Source organism: Phalacrocorax carbo, chromosome 11, assembly GCF_963921805.1.
Source record: "Phalacrocorax carbo chromosome 11, bPhaCar2.1, whole genome shotgun sequence".
In the NCBI taxonomy this organism is placed as follows: Eukaryota; Metazoa; Chordata; class Aves; order Suliformes; family Phalacrocoracidae; genus Phalacrocorax; species Phalacrocorax carbo.
Window position 1 is genome coordinate 23,684,884 of NC_087523.1, and position 20,006 is coordinate 23,704,889.

The following is a 20,006-nucleotide window of genomic DNA, read 5'->3' on the forward strand; positions in this document are numbered from 1 at the left end:
GTGGTCTCGTCCCTGTCCCTGGACGCTCTATGGTTAAAGAAATACCGCGCCTGTTGGCCCCGCCGGCTCTATGGTGGAAGCCCCTCCGGGGACAGCCTCCGTGCGCAGAGAGTTTTCGCTGCTCCCACCGCTCTCAGGACTCCCAACCCTCTATGGTGTGTGTGCGGCGTTCTATCGGCCCCCTCTACTCTCTATGGTGCTTACGGCACTCTACACGACGGTCTCCCAGCGGTTTGTAGCCGCCGGGGCCGCGCTTGGTAGCACTTTCCGTTGCCGCCCGGTGCGGGCTGCGCTGTGTCCCTTTCCTGCAGAACGCGATGTTGGCCCGGCCCGCTTCATCCCGGTGCACGGCTTCCTCCCGGCCCGTCTCTATGGGTGTAGGCGTTCTACCCCGCGGGTCGCTCTCTATGGCAGGCGGCGCTCTACCCGAGCCCGCCGGCTCTCGGTGGTACGGCCCCGCCCCGGGGCGGCCCCGGCCCGGCCCGGCCCCGCCGCCGCTCCCCGGCCCGGCCCCGGGCCCGGTACGGCCGCTCGGGGGGAGCCGGGGCTGGCCCGGGCTGTGGGGAAGCTGCCGAGGTGGGGCGAGGCCTGCGCGGGGGTCCCGGCTCCGCGGGGTGGGGGTCAGGTTTAGCTCTAGGGTCGGGCCTAGTCCCGGGGTCGGGTCGGGCTTGGCCCCGGGGTTCCCGTCCCCTCACCCCGGACCCCGCCGGGGCAGGTACCGGCAGCGCGGGGGCTGCGCTTGGGCCTCCTCCGCTGGGGGACCTAGGAGCACAAAGTGCAGTTTGTTACTTTTCTCCTTTTTTTTTTTATTTATTTTGGTATTTAAAAGGTCAGCGAGACCCTGGTTTAAGAGCCTTCGGTTCCCGGGCAGCGACAGCTTCCTGGCGTGAGGAGGGGATGAGCCTCCTGCGGCGGGGGATGTGCGAGGGCTCCGCGGCGGCGTCGCTGCCCCGGTAGGTTCAGGGACCGAGCGGAGGGAGCCGGGCAGAGCCGAGACCGCCGGCGGGGACCCCTTCGCAGCTCCTTCAACGTCCTGAGCCCGTCCGACGCCTCGCTCCGGCTTTTCCCTCCGCGCCTCGCACGGTGCCAGGTAACATCGGCTGACCCGGAGTTCAGACGGCGATTAAGGCGTCAGATCCCATTAGTTTGCGAGCGAAAGCCGAGGACAGCTCGTGGGCAAAGCTGTTTTCTCTCCTTCCGTGGTGAAAGGCAACCCCACCCTGCCCGGGAGAGCTGCCTGGCCCCTCTCTGCCAGGGCAGGACCCGGAGTGGGTGAATAAAGTGATGTAATAATAGGGTTTTACCGCAACAAGTATCCCTGCGGGGGATACAGCGCAAGGGCTGGCTGCTTTGCTGGGGAAAAAAAAAAAATAATACAAAAAATAGAGCTTGTTTCTGTTAAGCTCCGCAGCCTGGAAAGGCTTTGCTTGAGATAGATGAAGAAACTGCAACGAGGTTATGGGAAGCAGGGTCTGGAGCCGTGTTTCTGGTGTTAAATGTGGGGTGAGCAGATAATTACCTTTACTTCTAGTGAAATGAAGTAGCTGTGAAGCTGGCAGTGTCTGGGATGTCTTTATTAGTGCCTTAATTTAATTGAAGTCCCTTGCTGGGAAGGGCTGGAAGGGGAATCTGATTCCTGACAGTTGAGATCTAATATAGCTGTCTGCCGCGGCGGGGGGGCAGGAGCCCTTCTCAGCAGGGGACAGCCAACCTGCTTTTTGTTTCTTTTGTAATTAATAGGTAAGCTAGGTCAGCGCCGGCTGTTAAACCTTTAACTCCGCTGGCAGCCCAGCGCCTGCTGGAGGTGCCCGCCGGCCCAGGGGCCCTGGCACCGGGCGCTTCGCTCATCTGGCTCCGGCACTGACCTCGCAAGGCAGCGGCTCTGCCTCAGCCTTTGCAGCACTTCTCTTATCTGTGGTCCCTTCATAAAGGTTACCTTTGCTCAAGCAGCGGCACGGTGTGGGGTTTGGGTACGTTTCCAAAGCTGGTAGAAATGTTAGATTAAAACCTGTGAATAAATTTATGTAACCAGGAGGCCGGCAGAGTACGAGACCTGTCTGGGGTCTGCAGGCAGAGTATTTCTCAGGCTGCCTCAAAAACCAATTTATTTTCTCTTTCTCTCTCTTTCTGAAGCGTAAGGCTTGCTGTGCTGCTGAAATTTTCCTGTTTCTTATGGATCGGACACCTTTCCTTTAGCCAGGTGCTTCTAGCAATGCAAAAGGCTGCACGAGTGCGAGCAGCTGGATGTTTGGAAATGCTTAATGAAAAACAAGATAATTCTTTTCAGATGCCAAATGAGCCTGGAAAACAGGCTGGCCACGATGCCACCGCGTGACGGAACAGATCTGTTCGCAGCACAAGCAGTTAGGGCATCGGAGCGGCTTCCCTGACGCCAGCGGGCCGGTGGAAGGCTTTGACTGAAGACCACAGACTTATGTGGTTTCTCCTTCCATATATGCTTTCATTGCTGAAACTCTTTGGTTACTGATTTTTCCAGCTCAGTATTTGTCTTTGCTCAAAATGGAGGTTGTGGCTTTTTATCAAAGAACTTAAAAACCAGCATTGGTTAATTCAAACGCTTCTTGTGTCAAACTGCTGAAGGGCCAGGCGGGAAGTCTCCTGGACAGACCAGCCCCGCAGGAGGCCCACTCTTCCTTCCTCCTCCTTTCACAGCACATCTCTTTTCTTTTAAGAGACTTATGGTAATTCCTGAAATTACAACACATTTGAGTTTTCTGCCTCTCCCTGCAGCACCCATAGCTCTCTTCCTGCTGTTCACCCTGTTGCTTCCAGCGAGGGTTCTGTGCACGCTCCTGTTCTTCATCCACCTCGCGGTGGGCTCTTGGACAGGATGAGCCACGCAGAAGGTATTCACGTGTAATGTCTGCACGGGATCTTGTCTTGCTTGGGCAGAGGGGCAGCCCCGGTAAGGGAACATCTCTCCCTTCTCAAAGTCCACTTGTGTTTACAGGCAGCATAGTTTAACATCATCTTCCTCCTGCCCTTTCTTTTTGAATGTCGAGGGCGATTCTGTCTTGAAATCTCTCAGCTGCTGCGTTTCACTCGTGCCCAGGTGAGCTGCGTGGGGTCTGGACAGCGTAAAGGTGAGCAGCCTAAAGGTGAGGTGAACAGGAGGACTGGGGGAAAGAGTGAGCTGCTCATAGAGCTAATTCTGGCCAGGAGAGAGCTGTTAGCGCTGATTAAACAAACATAAAGGCAAAATGTAAACCCTGCCTAATCACATAGATTTTTTTGTTTTCAGCTCCTCTTAGAGGTAGTATCTCTTGGAAAGATTTAATTTAAGGCTTCTCTATGAGCTGTTTGTGGTGTCTGCTTCCAGCAAGAACAGCAGCGAAGCAAGAGGTCTCCTTGATTAGATTAAATATCTGGGTCACTTACCATTACCTGTGTTTATTCTCCTGTAAGTTTTGATATTGGAAGAGGACGAGATAAAAGGAACGTGTGCAGAAAGAGATAACTACGGCTGGAGCTGCCCCAGGCAGGGGCCGCTTTCCAAATGGATTTGTAGATGAGCTTCTCCTATCAGTTTTGGGTCCTGTGTGAGGAGATATCAGGCGTGTGCAAACAAGCTGCTGCTTTTCCCCCCCCTCTGCTGGGTTAGTGGATATCCTCGATATCCAAAAGCCAAACTGGACAGAGTCTTCCCTCCTGTGTGTCTTTCTTGAAGAATAGCCTTAAGCTTTGTGAGGTTTAATGTGTGATTCAGGAAGTCACATCATTTCTTTAAGCTTTGTAAAGCCAATAATCATCACGGTCAGCTCCCGGTTTTCTATAGCTGCAGATTTTCTTCACTTAGTTACGAAGTTTGCATATCAAATTTGGCAAATTCTTTTTCCTATACTAAATTTTCAAAGCTGGGGTGGGTTGGAAAGCATTATCCCAGCACGTAGCATTGGCATTTCTGCAGACACTGATGTTCTGGCTGGAGACCACCGAAGGGAGAAGTAAGTGGCCTTGTGAGTCTTTGGGTGCCCGGTAACTCTGGCTCAGGCCGTGTAAGTGGTCTGGTGCCCCAGTTTCTCTGTAGTGAGAGTGTTAGAGTGTGCCAGGATGTAGCAGCTCAGTCAGCATCTAAACAGCGTTTCAGGGCCTTCGCAGCAGTGTTTGAAGAACAAGGGCGGTTGTGTTAGCAGAGATCTTGGCTACTGCAGGTGTCCAGCCACAGGCAAGGAGCTCCCAGTGCCCCCGCTCCTGCTGTGTGGAGCAAAACAACAGCTTCTGGTCCAAAACAGGCCGCTTTGCAGGACAGCCTGGCTCCCTGCAGCCTGCTGAGGAGTGAGTGCTGCACTTAGCAGCTGCAGAAATCAGAAACTTCTGAGCTGAAACCTTTCTGCAGCGCTAAAGCTGTCAGTGACTCGTACGCAAGTGTGGCCAAGAGCCTCGCAAAACTCGGTGGCTGAAAAGTGTGCGTCTTAATCTCAAACCGTGTTCTCTTTATGGAAATGTTTCTGCTTTTTTTGTTTCCTAGAGCTGGCTGCCTGTATTTTATTTTTATTCCTACTACTTAGCAAGTCGCTGTCTGGGAATACGGCACCTCTGATTTCATTGTTATTACCAACTTCTGAGATCTCTGCACTGAGTCAGCTATGAAGTGGAGGAGCAGGTTGGACAGCCAAAGCACCAGCGCCTGTACCTTTCAGATAAGAAAATGAAGGAAAATTGGAGGTCTAGGATAAGAAATGCTTTCCGAGACTGTGTCTTATCCAGCGATACAGCTTTTCTATGCGCTTCAGACCAAAGCACTGTTAAAATCCTGCTGGGTTTAGACCTGACCTCCAGAACTTAAACACGACAGGGCGTTCAGACCGTGGCGTTATGTCTTAAAACTTGGAAGGTTTTCGCCCTCACTCTTTGTATTGAAGAGCTGTTGCAAATCTCCCTCTGAGAAATCGCCTTCTAATCTCTAGCCCAAGGTTAACCGTGGTTGGTTTTCCCTCTGTGCCAGCTGCATCCTTCAGGGGAGGCAGAGATTTTCTTCCTCCTCTTTGTTTTGCATACTTTTTCTAGAACTGGCCGAATTACTGGATTCCTCTAGTTCTTGCTTCTCTGACAAAGGTCACTTTTCTCTGCTTCCCTGCTCCCTGTAGTTCTGACCAGGAGTGGTCAATTCAAACTGGGAAGGCCGGAGAGGGGAACAGACCTGCAGCAGATGAGGTTTTGCCAGTGTTTTGCACAAGAGCATTGAACACACAGCTGTCTCTTCTGGAATTGCCTTCCTTGATAAATCCTAGGATCTCATTTGTTTCTTCTCTGGACTGTTTTCTGCCATGGTTTATGGTGGTCACAATACAAGCAAGACACCCTTGTCTCTTCCTCTGTTTTCAGCTGATGTGTGCGGATCGGATTAGCTTGTTTGTTTAAAAAATTAATTAACGCCCTAACAGCTAATTCCCTGTTGCTTCCATTATGTGCAGTTTTTGAGGGCAGCCGGTTTTGACATGCAACTTCGCGGTCTTCCTCCAGGGTATTGGTGATGCCCACAAAAGTAACTGCTGCAGCTGGTATAAACAAGGGTAAAGCGCCCAGTTTCGGGGAGGTTGCTGTGTAGCCTGCGTGGTGTTAACAATAAGCCTGGATTCCAGGCACTGGGAAAAGCTTGGCAGCGTGCCTGATTGCACTGTCACTGGGAGGATGCAAAAGCGCCACCGGTGCCCGGCCTTGGCAGTGAAGGTGTTTAATATGAGACTTTCCAAACTCTGTGTTATTTTTTCCTGTCAAAAGGTGCCTGGGAGTTAGGTGGCTCTCTCCTCTGGCCAGGCTGCCAGTCATCATGCCCACTTTTCTTCCTCCTCAACAGACTAGTTCTCGCTCACCTCTTCTGTCAGTAAACCACAAATGGTGCAGGACAATACCAGCCTCCCCAGAAGTGCTGACGGTGCCTGGCACAGGAGCACAGAGATCGAGCCCAGGGTGCGATGCGGTAGCACAGCTGAGTCACCTTGTTCTTTCCCCTCCCTCTCTCGAGGCTGCTCAGGATGTGGTGCAGGAGGCTGGCGTGTCTGTCCAAGGTGCCGTGCCAGCTGAGTGGAAGCGCTAGACGTCGCTCGCCGTGGCTGCCCCGTGACAGAAGGACCGTCCTCGCTGCTGCGGCTCGCTGGCATCACACAGCCCCAGAGTCCCTCAAGTGTGCCTGGCAGTTACACGGTGACCATCTAGGTAGGTGCGTTGGGTGCGTGCGTACCTGCTTGTGAGTCTGTCTGGGGAGAGGAGTGAGATTTTCCTGCCCTTGTTTCCCGGGAGTGATTTATTTTCCTCCGAAACAGCCTGCGTTAGAGGGATGCGCGCAGGAGTCGGTGTTTCATGCTCCCTTTGGGAATTCCCAAAGGCAGGACGGAGCAGGTTTGTCGGCTCGTGGTGAGACTTTGATAAACGAGGCAGTACTAAATCGGAAATCAAATCAAGGGATTCCTGAACACTAACTGCATCTGAGCCTTGCCCTGTCAGTCGCTTATCTTCTGTGATATGTGCGGGGCTCTGACTGGCAGGTGGGATGGCTCGTTTGGTGTGTGCCCTGCTTTCTTGCCCCCTCTTGAGCAGGCTTTCCTTGAAAGGCTGATGTGTGAAACGCAGTTGTTAAAGCAGGTTTCAAGCAGCCTGACTTTGTGGGGCTGGATGCAGGAGCAGCAGGAGGCAGGGTGGGCATAAAAGCCTTTTTGATGCAAATGGAACTTGACTGTGAGGCAGCTGAAAGAAAAAGCAAGGAAAGCGTGTCTTGATGTGAAGTAACACAGCAAGCCAGTTATAAATGCTTGCTAATGCTGATTTTTGTCCTTTGGGTTTTGGAGGTGACTTGGCCACTGAGGCACGTGTTTCCCCATGGCCTGTTTGGTTTGCTCCGTGCCTGGGTGTTGTCTAACCAGGCTGCCTAGATGTTGGCACTCTAAGTCACTTGTAAGCAAAGGGAATTGCTCGGTACTTTATCCAGCACAGTGGCCCCAGGAAAGGATACTGTTGTATTCCCGCTGCAGAGTGACCTCAGATACTTGGATTTCAAAGCTGAGCAGGACTAGAGCAGGAAGGGCTCTCCTGTTGCCTCTGCTGGCTCTGACCCACTTCCGAAGGGCTTCAAGTATTTCTAAGCTGTCCCAAGGTGGAATAGGGAGGAGAGGCTTTATTGTCATGCTAAATGGATATCGAAGCTTTGCGTCAAGGTCTGGACTCGCCTGTAATGTTTGTGCAGGTTGGCTGATGGAGTGATTATTTGGTTGGCTCTTATCTGTATGCCTGTGCTGGGGTCTGCAGCTATGCGGTGGTGGGGGGACACGACACTGTTGTGTACCACAGCTGCCACACTGCTCTGAATTTACTACTTGTTGAAGAGAGATGAGATGTAAGTGTGTGACCAGCACGTTCGTTAGCCACGTTGCTTCTTCCTGCTGCAGGGTGAGATTGCCTGTAGACTCAGGGAGAAGGGAAACCGTGGCGAGATCACTGACAGCCAGGCCTTCTGTGAAGATACTCTGCCTGGTCTTCATTGTGTGACGAGCTAGCTTAATTTATGTGAAGAAGGGCTAAGTGTAACAGCCTCGGCATCCCCTGTAAGAGGGGATTGCAACTTGTGGGCTCTCGGCTTCAGTTCTTGATTTATTTCTTCTCGCTGTTCACACCAACGCATCTTCTGAGCCTGTCCTTCTTTGCAGAGCTCAGGTACGCGAACACGCTGATGCGACTCGATTTCGTCTGGCTGCGGGACCACTGCCGCTCGGCTTCCTGCTACAATGCCAAGACGAACCAGCGCAGCTTGGACACGGCTAGCGTGGACCTGGGAATCAAACCCAAGGCTGTCCGAGTGGATGAGACCACACTCTTCCTCACGTGTAAGTAGCAAGGTGACTGTACCCTGCATGTCTTAGGAACCCCCAGCTCAGCTTGGGGGGAGCCCTGGTGGATCCCATCCTTAGGTTTGCTGAGAGAGGGCAGCCCTCCTCCCTAAATCAGTAGCTGTTTTGGGAAGAGGTTTAGCTGTAAGCACGTTTTAAACACTGCTTTTCTGAGCAGCGCTGTTACTGTAAACACACCTCAGTCTTAAGTTTGCACCTGTCTTTCTTCCCGCTCCCCTCCAGCCCTTTTTGGGTAGAGATGTGTGTAACTTCAGTGTCTGGGTGTTAGTGGTTGGTGTGAACGCAGCAGCGATGCAGGTGGCGAGCAGACCGGTCAAGAAACAGTGGGTTTTCTTTTCCTTACCCTATCCTATTTGAGCTGGTGTCCCTGATCAGAATTTGCATTTTCTGTCCTTTCTCCTCAGCTTCCCAGCTGCTGTCTTCCTTCTGTTGTAGCTTACCTTTATTTATGGGCTTGTCTTCAGTGCTTTACTTCTCCTTGGAGTCCTGTCAACAAAAAAACAAAACCGCAGAAGCTGAAACACTTAGCACTGAACTGGAGGTTGCTGCAGCCACGACAATGCTTTTTAGGACTTGTGGCCATATCCAGATAACATTTTGGGGGGCATCAGGGTGCAAAGGGTCTGTCACCAGACAAAATTAAAAGGGTGAGGGCTGTCCTAGACTGATGGTTGCGCTGACTGGTGGCCAGGCCGTCCAGTGTGATTGCGGTGACTCTCCTCCCTTGTCGAAGGGCCGGACGGGCACGTGACGCGGTACGGGCTGGAGTGGCTGGTGAAGAACAGCTATGAGGGGCAGAAGCAGCAGGTCATGCACCCGCGCATTCTCTGGAACGCAGAAATCTACCGCCAAGCCCAGGTCCCCTCCGTCGACTGCCGGAGTTTCCTGGAGACAGACGAGGGGCTGAAGGAGTTCCTGCAAAACTTCTTGTTATACGGGATTGCTTTTGTAGAGAACGTCACTCCCACCAAAGAGGACACACAAATCTTAGCGGAAAGGATCAGCTTAATCAGGTAACTCTGGCTGCCCTGGGAAGGCCGCTGGCAGCTTTGTAGAGGAGCCATGCAGGGCAGACTGTTGTTTGCTTTTTGTTGGGGAAGGTGCTGCCCTCCTATCCCTATAGACTGTGCAGTGCGGCCTGGCTGGCAAACAAGAGGTCGGGGTCTTCTGCGGTCTCTGGCCGGTCCACTAGAACCGAGGTGGAATATGGTGCTGCAGGACCTGACCTCTCTTCAGGGGAGAGCCTGGAGTCACTGGGTTACGGAGCTGCCTAGGGAGCGTACGATGACTTTTGTGACAGTGGGACTGTGGACAGAGAGGAGTGCCTGAGGGAAGTAGCCTCTCTGGGAAGACTAGAGCTTTGCAAGGAGAGACATTTCCTGTTATGACTTGAAAGGTTAGGAGGGCAGCCCTGGCCCTGGGAGCCAGGGATATCAAAACCAATTTGTAGCTCTCATTAAAGAAAAATATTGAGAAATGTTTCTTTTGTGTTTGTTTAAAACACACCAAGAGCACGGCAAGCCGGGGTTTGAGTTTTTGAGTTTTATCCAAGCTGCAGAAACAGCTTAACTTGCCTTGGGCCATTGGAAGAGGAGGGATTTCTTTTAATGAATAGTCACTCTGGATAGAAATGAGGGGCTCCAAGGAATATCCAGCCAACTTTTGTCTCCAGGAGCCCTCACCATGTAGCCCCTGAGTACTGTTTGTCCTTGCCTTCTGTCTGATCCCTTCCGTGCACGTTGTAGGGGGGAGGTGGGCGAAAACGCAGGACCCTAGGAGCAAGATGTGGGGTTATTAGGTAACCCTGTGGCAGCTACAGGCAAGGGCTGGCTGCACTCTGGCAACTCCTCATGTCACTCAGTGGCTTCCTTGATTTGACCGGGGCTGATGTTAGATGTGGAAGGAAGGTCAGTGTTTGTGGAGGGGAAGCAATACTCACTGCCATCAGTCTTTTGGGGAAGAAAGACAAATTGAGCACTAGAGGAGGCATTAGAAGCACCAACTCTTGCAGTGTGAGTTTTGTTAAGTTTTTCTGCTTCAGTTTACTCCGCACATAGGATGGAGGGGTGTAACCTCAACTGCAAGAGAGGATCTGCTTCCCCGCAGTGCCTCATGATAACTGCCCGCCCCTTTTGCAGGGAGACCATTTACGGTAGGATGTGGTACTTCACCTCCGACTTCTCTCGGGGAGACACCGCCTACACGAAGCTGGCTCTGGATCGTCACACCGACACAACCTACTTCCAGGAGCCCTGCGGGTAGGTGCTTTTGCTGTTTCACAGACACACAGTGCACAAGGCAGGAGTGACTGCTTCACAACGATGCTGTTTCTGGTGCACGGGCTTCGTTGTCTCCCGTGCTGGTGACGGATGTACTTTTACTAGTTACACAGCGTTTCTGGGGCCCGTCTGATCCCCATGGAGTGGGGTAGTCTGCTGATCAATTTTTTCCGATGATTGAGACTTCTAGGTCTTCCAGAACGCAGGCAGCGAAGGACTTGGCTGTTAGATGGCTGGCTGCTTCAACCAGAGCAATACCACGCAGTAGTCTTTGTAGCCAGAAAGAAGGCTCAGCACTGTAGACATTGCAGTGCTGCCCTGAAGCTTATCTGACAGTCTCTTCTGCAATCTCCCTCAGTCTCATAAGTGACACACAACATTCAACCTCACAGAAACACAGTTGATTTGATTTGTCTTTTGGGTACATCTGGCAAGGCTCAGCTCCTCTGGCAGCAAGGGCTTCTTATCAACTGTTGTACAAAGTTCCTGCAAAAGTTTGCTTTGACTTAATCCTGCTGGCCTGGGGCAAGCCCTCCCCACCGCCCTGAGCTCCCCGTGCTTGGCAGCCTGCGGGGAGGGGGGAGAACAGCCCGCCTTGGCGCAGGCTGCAGTAACTGTCTCTGCCCTCCCGCGCTGTGAGTGGTGACACGGACGTGCTGTGCTCACGTATGCTCTGTGCGGTCGCTCTGCCTCCGTTCAGACAGGTTGAGGTTTGCGTTTCGGCAGCGGCGCAGCCCTGTGGGTAGTCAGAAGCCGGGCTTCCCCGGCTCTTCGAAGTTCGCACCTGCCTGTGCTCTTAAAAGCAGTTTGTAGCTAGAGCTTTGTTTCCCAAATGCGAGTTTGCAAACTGCTTTTCTGATATAGCCCCTGGGCTGTGAGTTTTATACACAGCTGGAGAAAGAGAGGCAGCAGCCCTGAATGTGGTTCACAATGAAGCGCAAGAGACTTAGGCTTAATTTCTAGCTTAATTTTGTTTTTGTCTGCTTTCATCTCAGTCAAGAGGGGAATCATCGGGAAATGGCCTGGGGAAGAACCGAGGGAAGTACTGTGATCTCTTATGGAACTAGGCCTACAAAGAGAAGTCTTCCAGCCCGAGCCTCCTGCCCTAGGGCAGGATTAGCTCTTCCCAAGTGAGGCTGTTAACTTGCTAAACATCTTAATGGGAAAGGTGTGTGGCGCTGAGCTGTAAAAGCAGAGGAGGACTAAGGGGTGAGATCTGTTGGCTGCCTGTGGGTCTCCAAGCAGCCCTTTGGACGAGGAAGGGTGGCATTACCCAGGCAGCACCCTGAGCGCTGCTGTCTGTGCCCAAGTGGGCAGGAAGCGTTTAGCTGGTAGGGTTCCTTCTAAAGGACCTCGGATCGGGAGCAAAGTAAGGGGATTTTAGCGTGCTCTGTAGCTAGAAATAGATGTGTAAAGCATAGGTCCTGCCACACACTTAGGGCCAGATCCAGTCGGCTCCCCTGTCCTCAGTGAACAGCTGACTGCAAAACCCTGTGTTTTTGTGAGTGTTACCTGCTTGGCTGACTTGTTTTAGGAGCTCACAAAATATTGCCCAAAATCAAATAAGTAATTATTAATCAGAACTTCAGCCTACAAAAGAGCTTTGATTAAACTCCTCGGTGCCAGAACTACAGCGCTCATTAGCTATTTTTATACCTTTCTTCTCCACTTGGAAGGGTTCCCTTCAGGTAGGTGTATTCTCATCTGCAGCCAACTGAAGTATATCAAGCAATGACAGCACGGGCTAAATTATTCGGGCTAACTGTTAATGCTTGCAACTCTGCAAAACCATCGTTGTGCAGGAAGAACATGAATTTCTGGCTTCCCCGTCCCTGCCAGAAATCCCTTCTTCCCAGACTGTTTCAGACTTGCTTCCAAAACACTTAAAAGAGCCTTTGACCTGCTTCTAAAGGAAATTAGGTGTTTTTCAAGAAAGATATGTCCATTTGAATGTCTGCTCTCCCCTGCTGCTTTGGCTGAAATCAGCCAAGTCTGACAAGTCTCAGTTAAATTATTGCAAAGGGTAGGAGGATAGAAACTCCTCAAGCTATGGGAAAGACTGCAACCTTATCTCGAAGAGCCTGCCCTCAGAAGAGGCTTTCTCAGCACCTCGAGCTGTGGGAGGAGGTTGTTGCCTTTGAGGCACGGAGTGTCCTTCGCTCCAGTGCTTGTGAACTGACTTTGTAAAATTACCCTGAAACTGTTGTGGATGTGAGGGTGGTTAGAGCGCCCCGGGGGGAAAAGGTGCTGCAGAGGGTGGAGCTGGGAGGTCCTGCCACATCACTTGCTGTGGGACTGGGTTAGGAGGCCCCAAAGGGAGATCAGAAGATAAAAGGCTTTCCCAGAAGGTCACAATTAATTTTCTGACAAGTGAAGTTCGTACACTGAAAATTGGGAGTAGGTGGCTCAAGGCAGCTCCTGGGTGTGTGTTCCTGATGGCACAATGCCTGCCTTGCTTGGGTGAAGGGAAGGAGAAGCTTCAGAGAAGTAATGGAAGGGCAAAGGCTGAGTTGGGTGGCTTCCCACTGTTGAGGGGATATCCCTGTAGGTAGACTTCTCACTGGGGACTCCTCTGCTCCGGGCTTTCTGAAGGGTCTTTAATGTGTGGCCATGAAGGGCTTCTCCTGACTGCCTGTGGGAGACCACGATGTACGTGCCTTGGAGAGAGAATCACCCTGGCCTCCCCTTGTAGTTCCTGGAGAACTCAGCAGTACAACCAGCATTTCTTTAACTGTCCTCTTGTACTGAGATGTTCTGGGGAAGTTAGTTTTATGCTTTTGAACCTCTGCATCCTACTGCCTGGATGGACTTTGAGTGATACAGGCCTGATCCTGATCATGTCACTTGATCTGGGAGGCAGTGTAGGCAGCAGCTCTCTTGGAAAGTGAAATGGGTGAGACTGAGCCTGAAGAAACGGCAGGTACAGCCATTTCTCATGGTCTGTCTCCGTTCCCTGACAGGTTTTAGCAAAATGAATTATATTACGAAGTATGTCACAACCATCAGAAGGGTCGTGCATCCTTCTGCATCTGTCCGGGTCCGCGGGGAGCGCCTTCTCTCCGCAGGACAGGCAGCCAAGGTCTTTTGTGCTCTGGATTCTTTCACCCATGCAGCATCCAGGTGTTCCACTGCCTGAAGCACGAGGGCACAGGCGGGCGGACGCTGCTGGTGGACGGTTTCTACGCGGCAGAGCAGGTTCTCCGGCAAGCCCCTGATCAGTTCGAGCTGCTCAGCAAGGTGCCGTTGAAGCACGAGTATGTTGAGAACGTGGGAGACTGTCACAACCACATGATTGGAGTTGGGCCAGTCCTCAACGTCTATCCCTGGAACAACGAGCTTTATCTGATCAGGTAACATCAGCCAAGAGGCCTCTTGCTTATGGGATGGTGGCAGATGGTAGTGGTTTTCCAGGAGATATTGTAAACTGGAAACCAATGTATGTTTGAGAGGCAGGTGTGAAACCACAGGAACACCCTGCATTTCTTCCTGGGCTGTGCGTTGCTGCTTTAGAGGAAGTGTCAGAGCCACTGATACAAAGATGAGTGTCAGCACTGAGCTTTGATTTTTATTTTTATTTTTTTCACTCCTGACAGCTCCATGCCTTCCTCTCGCTTCGTTTGAGAGGCAGTAGAATTCAGCCCTTCTCTGAAAGAGCCTCTAGAAACTAGCCTGGCATACAGAGAACAGGGAGGGCGCAGACTGGTCCCCTTCCAAAGGAAATGTGGAAATTTGGCCTGTTTTCTGAAACTCCGGCTTGGCTTAGTGGAGGAGGCTGTCCAGCGCTGCTTCACACTTTTATTCTGGACAGCCCTCAGGCGTGCCCGTTGTCGTGGCGCATCCTTCCATGGAAAAACAGCAAGAACAGTTTTCGGCTTGACAGTAAACTCCTCCTTGCTCCCAAGGCTGTGTATTCTCCTGAAAGTCCTGCACTTGCAGCATAACCTCCCTAGTCATCTCTGTAGCCTCCCTTAAATACTGGCTAATCCTACAGGCACCTGAGGTTCCCTGTAGAAGTACCTGGCTGTGCTCGTGGAGCCGTGTGGGCAATCTCTTATCTCTTCTTTACTCCTAGATACAATAACTATGATCGTGCTGTCATCAACACTGTGCCTTACGACGTTGTGCATCGCTGGTACGCTGCTCACCGCACACTCACCACAGAGCTCAGGAGACCAGAAAATGAACTGTGGGTCAAACTGAAACCGGGCAAGGTGGGACTCGGGGTTGGGAGGCTCACGTGTGTTTGGTACAGGGAGGGAGGCAGCGTGGCAGGGTGCTGCTTTGCGTGTGCAGGCTTGTGACGAAGGTAAAAGCGTCAGGCAGGCTCTGTGTGCTGCAGTTTTCCTCTTTACAGCTGTTTTAAGGGGAAGCATCTGTTTTGTGTGTGTGTTCCTACTGTCCTAAAAACGTACAAGCTTCCAGATAAGGCAGAAATGGTTAATTCAAACTCTGCCTCAGAGGACAGTTAGTCCCAGCTGGGGGAGAGGAGGAAGGTCTTCCCAGTCACTGAAATGAGGACCCTCAGAAGCAGAGAGGCTGGGAACACTTAATGTCCAGCCTTTAACTTCTTCCAGAAGAAATTTTTATTTTGATGGAAATATAAAGGTGTGGGAAGCTGAACTTACGTCTGTTCTGGGGTTAGATTTGAATGAACCCTTACATTGCCAGAGAATCACAGGAGACCCCAGCGATCTTCACTGTCCCAGAAAGGGCTCGGGTGCCTTGGCACACCTTGGTACTGAAAGGAAAAAGCTCTGCCTTGCGTTTGAAAGGCTGATGCTGGGTGCAGCTCTGGAGGAGCCTGAAGAGCTAGAGCCACAGTTATAGACTTGAAGGTATTACAGTACATGGCTTCTTCCTTCAGCTGTGCCTGCTTGAAGGGGTTTTACTCCTACAAGGTCTAGGTTCAGCCTGAGCCTAGGGCCCCAAAAATTAAACAGTCCAGCAGGGAAGACAATGATATTGGAGTCCCTGCACCTCTCTGCACCCAAGGATGCCTGGCAGGGAAGCAACACCATAGAGGCTGAAGATGGCCAATTTCTGCTGCTGGTGAGCTCTTGTGCAACCTCTCCAGTAGAAAAGCAAAGCAGCAGCCCAGAATGTGTTTCTGTGCTTTGCTGGCTGTCACGTTTTAACTTGTGGCTAGCAGCAGAGCAGAACTGCCAGCTTCGGGTAAATCAGCTGTGCTAGACCCCATGAAACATCTGGCTGTAGTGTCACGTGCTGTCCGACAGTGTTGAACAGGAAGGGTCATGCCCACCGTGGCACACCCTTACTCATGCTTCCAGTCTGTAGGGCTCTCCAGCTCCAGGACGTGTCCTGCCGGAGGGTCCTGGCCCTGGCTGCCGTGGTTACCCTTCTTCTGACGGCCTTTTCTCTTCGCCTGCAGGCGCTGTTCGTAGATAACTGGCGCGTCCTGCACGGCCGGGAAGCGTTCACGGGGTACCGCCAGCTCTGCGGCTGCTACCTGACGAGAGATGATGTGCTGAACACCGCGCGCTTACTGGGACTCCAAGCTTAGCCCGGACCACGCTCCGAAGAGGCAGCCAGACCTCGAGCGCCACCGCGCTGGTGCGTCGCCACGATGAAGATGTTGCACATACCTCAGACACCTCCGCCCTCTCCAAACAGTTCTCGGTGCCTGCTCAGGAGAGGGAGCAGGTGGAAGCCAAAGGCTACGGGAGCTTTATGGGACCATATTCTGCCTTTGAGCATGGTCGGCTCTTGCTGTCCGTGCACCCAGCCTGGTCTTTCCAGTTAGTCTGTCTCGGCTCTGCTGAGTAAGGGTTAATCACACCACGGGAAGTGCTCCCAGCACCTATTGATGTGAAGTGTTCCTCTAATCAAGTGCCTTCAGGATTTAAAATCTTTGTATTTTTCCCTGTTGCTCAGCCTTTTTGCCAGCTGGTGGTTCTAATTTTTGTTTTTTTAGCAGAGGAGAATGGAAATCTCTGGGGTCTTGTCTCACCCCAGCCTGGACTTTAGCCCGTCTAGAGAAAATGAAAATCTATGGTCCCTACTTGATGAAGATGTCACTACTCAAACTGAGGGCTGTTGGCATATTTCACTGACTACTTCTTAAACATACTACGTACGCCTGAAAGAGTCGCTGATACAAGCTGTGCTGCTTGAGAGATGGCCTGGAAAGAGAACCTGGTTATAGTTAGGGTATTTCTGAAGGGGTTTAGGTTAGAAGGAAAAGGGGGAAGTAGCAAGATCTGCATGTTGGGAAGGAGAGATGACTGTGTTAGATGAGGGAGGTATTTCTCATGTTTCCTTGATGTCCAGTAACATAATGCTTCTTTCTGCCTGTTGCACTGTGCTTGTATCAAGGGCGAAGGCTCAGCAGCTACAGTATTTGCTGACAAGTTCCGACTGTGCCTGTTCTTTCGTCTTTTCTGAAGAAGGGGTTTGTGTTAGGACATCATTACACTGGCTGCTGGATGAGGCTGACTGTTGGGGTTTGGTTTTTCGGGGTTTTTTTGGTTTTTTTTCCACCAGAATCCCATGCATATATGGAGGTGATGAACGCAGAGGTGCCTCTCAGCTCCTCGTAGCTGGGAGGATAAATTGGAGTCTGGCTCACTGAAGGGCCAAAATTTAAAGAACAAAAGCAAATCCTATCATTACTAGAAACATTTCAATTTTAGAACCAAGAGGGGATTCTTGTATTTTTTTATTTTTCACTCTTCCCTATCTTTGGGGGTGTTCGCTCTGCTCTGACCATACCTTAAAACAGGGCTGGTCCCTTTCACTTGTGGCTTCTCTGTGCAAGCAGGATGCTCTCGTGTCCCAGGTACAAGCGCAGCGTAGGTGCACAGGTGCTAAACTTGTTACCCTTGTTTAACCTGAATACTGAATATATAGATCCTAGTGTTAAGAGACACTCTTGAAAGCTTCTCTTCGTGTGGACTGAGCTACCTGGAGCTGTCTTCCACAGTATTTCCCGTCTGCAGGGAGCCACCGCTGCAGTCATCAGGAGTTGAAAGGGGTTTCTGAGTGAAGGCTTGGCAGGAAGCTGTTGATCAGAAGGTATGTGAGGAAGTAAAACACGAGCAATGGTGGCAGGTAATACAAGCTTGAAGTGAGCTGGCTTCTGTCAGGAGCGTCTCCCAGGGCCTGTGAACGGCAGCCGCAGACACAGGCAGGAACTTGAATTTTCCTCTGGGCTGGGCCAGTGGATTCCTTGAGCAGCCCTGCAGCATATATTCTGTTACTTTCTGTGTCACGCATTTTGCTCACAGGTTCTCCTTAGGTGCCAGCACCACGTAGGCGTGAAGCGTTACAAATCCTCGCTGATCACGTTGGAGTAGCAAACCACAGCGGCTACGTGCGCTGTCTCTCAAGCAGCCCGGCTCGTGTGCTCCACGGCTGGTTTCACCCTGTGCTTCGGGGTGAAGCCGTGGCCTGGAGCGTGGGATGGGGCAGGAGGTGGTGACAGAAAACAATCTCTGTGTTGGATGGCAAAGGACCCTGATCAGTATTTGAAACCCTTGAGCAGGGGGAGCCCTCTCTCAAATTATTTGGGGGTATTAAGGGTTCCTGAGCTCTTTTTGCCTCCCTGTTCCCCCAGGATCCAAGGGAAAGCACTTGGGTAATGTGGAAAACTTCCTTAGTCAACGAGAGCAGCTTTACCTTCCTCTGCTCAGGGGACCTCTGTCTTTATCAGCTGCAAGCTGAAAATCTGCCGCTGAGCTGGAGCCTGCAGGACTCTGGCTAGCACAAGGGAGAACCGACCGAAGTGTCTTGATGACAGGTTGTCGTGACATAGGTGCCTTTCTGACACGGAGCGGGGTGACTGTAGCTCTGCCTCCGGCTGCGGCGGCTGCTGCCGAGGGCTGTGGCCTCTGGACACCAACCTCGTATGAGCCAGCCCCGAGCCAACACGCTCCTCCAGGTGACTGCGTAATCTGTCTGGGGGGAAATTGTTCACTGTGAATGTAGACGGAACACATTTCCTCATAGGTATTATTCAAATTAATTTAGCCACCCCAACAAAAAAATGGGGAGTGGAGAGAGCTTTGTTTTAAATCTTGTGCTTCACCTCTCCCCGCTTCCCAAGAGGGCTAAATTCTTCCTAAGCAGCTTGTGAGCATCAAAACTTCACCTGAAGGAACAGGGCAGCGTGGCAGTCGCCAGCTGTCCGATATGGGTGTTTCTTGTGCCGCGTTATGGAACAGGTCCTGTTTGCTGTAACGGTATCGGATTATTTTTTGTATTTGAGCTTTTCCCATTCTTTCAGCCAATAAATGATAAACTGCTTCCTTCTCTTCCCCCTACGCTGGTGACCCAATGTATGTGTTTAAGACATTTTCCGAAACTGAGAGATCAAGTCTTTGAATAAATGATCTATAAAGTGGTTAGCTTAACAAAATATATGTCTCAAAACCTCATGAACTTGAGAATGAGTCAGTATTACCCATCAAAGGTGGAATAAAGGTGTGGAGCAATAACCCAATGCGTCTCCCCTGACTTCTCATCGTTCATTCTCTCAGTGGCCACACGATGGCAGAAGATGCAAGAAATTGATATTAAAAAATCAAAGATGAGTCCCATCCCTCTGGCTTTACATTTTTAGCTTTACTCCTCATTTCTTTCCTTTTTGGCTATAGGAAAATACAGAAGTTATTTTAATAGGGTCCTTCAGCTAAGTTAATTAAAAATGTAGGGCCTGAAGTTAATTAAAAACCATAGTTCACACCTGAACTGTCAGGATCAGAGAGACAAGAAAGTTCTAATATGGGAATTTCAAGATCAGTAGCATTCAGTAACCTCCCCTGACGCAGCTTGGGGCCGTTCCCTCTCGTCCTGTCACTGGTGCCTTGGGAGCAGAGACCGACCCACCCTCACTCCAGCCCCTCTCAGGCAGCTGCAGAGAGCGAGAAGGGCTCCCCTCAGCCCCCCCTTCTCCAGGCTAAACCCCCCCAGCCCCCTCAGCCGCCCCCCAGCACACTTGTGCTCCAGACCCTGCCCCAGCCCCGCTGCCCTTCTCTGGACACGCTCCAGCCCCTCAAGGCCCTTCTTGTCCCGAGGGGCCCAAACCTGAGCCCAGCACTCGAGGTGGGGCCTCCCCAGGGCCGAGCACAGGGGCCCCATCCCTGCCCGGCTCCTGCTGGCCACACCAGGGCTGACACAAGCCCGGGGGCTGGTGGCCTCCTTGGCCACCCGGGCACTGCTGGCTCATGCCCAGCCGGCTGTCAGCCAGCCCCCCCAGGGCCTTCTCCGCCGGGCACTTCCCAGCCCCTCTGCCCCAGGCCTGGGGCGCTGCCTGGGGTCGGTGTGACCCAAGGGCAGGACCCGGCACTGGGCCTCGTTAAACCTCACACAACTGGGCTCGGCCCATCGCTCCAGCCTGCCCAGGTCCCCCTGCAGAGCCTTCCTGCCCTCCAGCAGATCGACACTCCCGCCCAGCTTGGTGCCACCTGCGAACTCCCTGAGGGCGCCCTCGATCCCCTCGCCCAGATCATTGATGAAGATACTAAACAGGGCCGGCCCCAGCGCTGAGCCCCGGGGAGCCCCGCTCGCGACCGGCCGCCAGCTGGGGTTAGCTCCGTCACCACGGCTCTCTGGGCTCGGCCGTGCAGCCAGTTTTTACCCAGCGAAGGGGCCACCCGGCCCAGCCACGAGCCGCCAGCCTCTCCAGGAGGGGGCTGTGGGAGGCAGTGCCAAAGGCTTTGCTAAAGCCCGGGCAGACGCAGCCACAGCCTTTCCCTCCCCACCAGGCGGGTCACCCTCTCACAGAAGGAGACCAGGGTGCTCAGGCAGCACCTGCCTTTCATGAAGCCGTGCTGGCTGGGCCCGATCCCCCGGCTGTCCTGCACGTGCCTGGTGAGCGCACCCAAGATGAGCCGCTCCGTCACCTTCC

At 52.3% G+C, this 20,006-nt stretch overlaps 2 protein-coding genes across 7 annotated transcripts in view; one reads left to right on the plus strand and one right to left on the minus strand.

The window, feature by feature from the left end:
- The first annotated feature begins 34 nt into the window (after window positions 1-34).
- TMLHE (trimethyllysine hydroxylase, epsilon) lies at window positions 35-18,594 on the plus strand. Of its 6 annotated transcripts, none has more exons than XM_064463483.1 (9): window positions 35-155; window positions 830-1,090; window positions 5,987-6,177; window positions 7,662-7,838; window positions 8,596-8,875; window positions 10,001-10,120; window positions 13,255-13,491; window positions 14,214-14,352; window positions 15,531-18,594. In XM_064463483.1, exons 3-9 carry the CDS (start codon window positions 5,997-5,999, stop codon window positions 15,660-15,662), a joined length of 1,266 nt encoding a protein of 421 aa, XP_064319553.1. In that variant the 5' UTR covers window positions 35-155; window positions 830-1,090; window positions 5,987-5,996; the 3' UTR covers window positions 15,663-18,594. The 6 variants fall into 6 exon arrangements, with proteins under 6 accessions (XP_064319553.1, XP_064319552.1, XP_064319555.1 ...); XM_064463482.1 differs by lacking the exon at window positions 35-155 and adding an exon at window positions 424-521; XM_064463485.1 differs by lacking the exon at window positions 35-155 and adding an exon at window positions 445-576 and having other exon boundaries at window positions 5,996-6,177.
- LOC135315406 (contactin-4-like) overlaps window positions 14,931-20,006 on the minus strand; it is a 73,137-nt gene continuing 68,061 nt past the window's right edge. Inside the window, exon 8 of the transcript XR_010374873.1 lies at window positions 14,931-14,942. The gene's annotated coding sequence lies outside the window, so the exon portion shown is untranslated. The remainder of the gene's footprint in view (window positions 14,943-20,006) is intronic.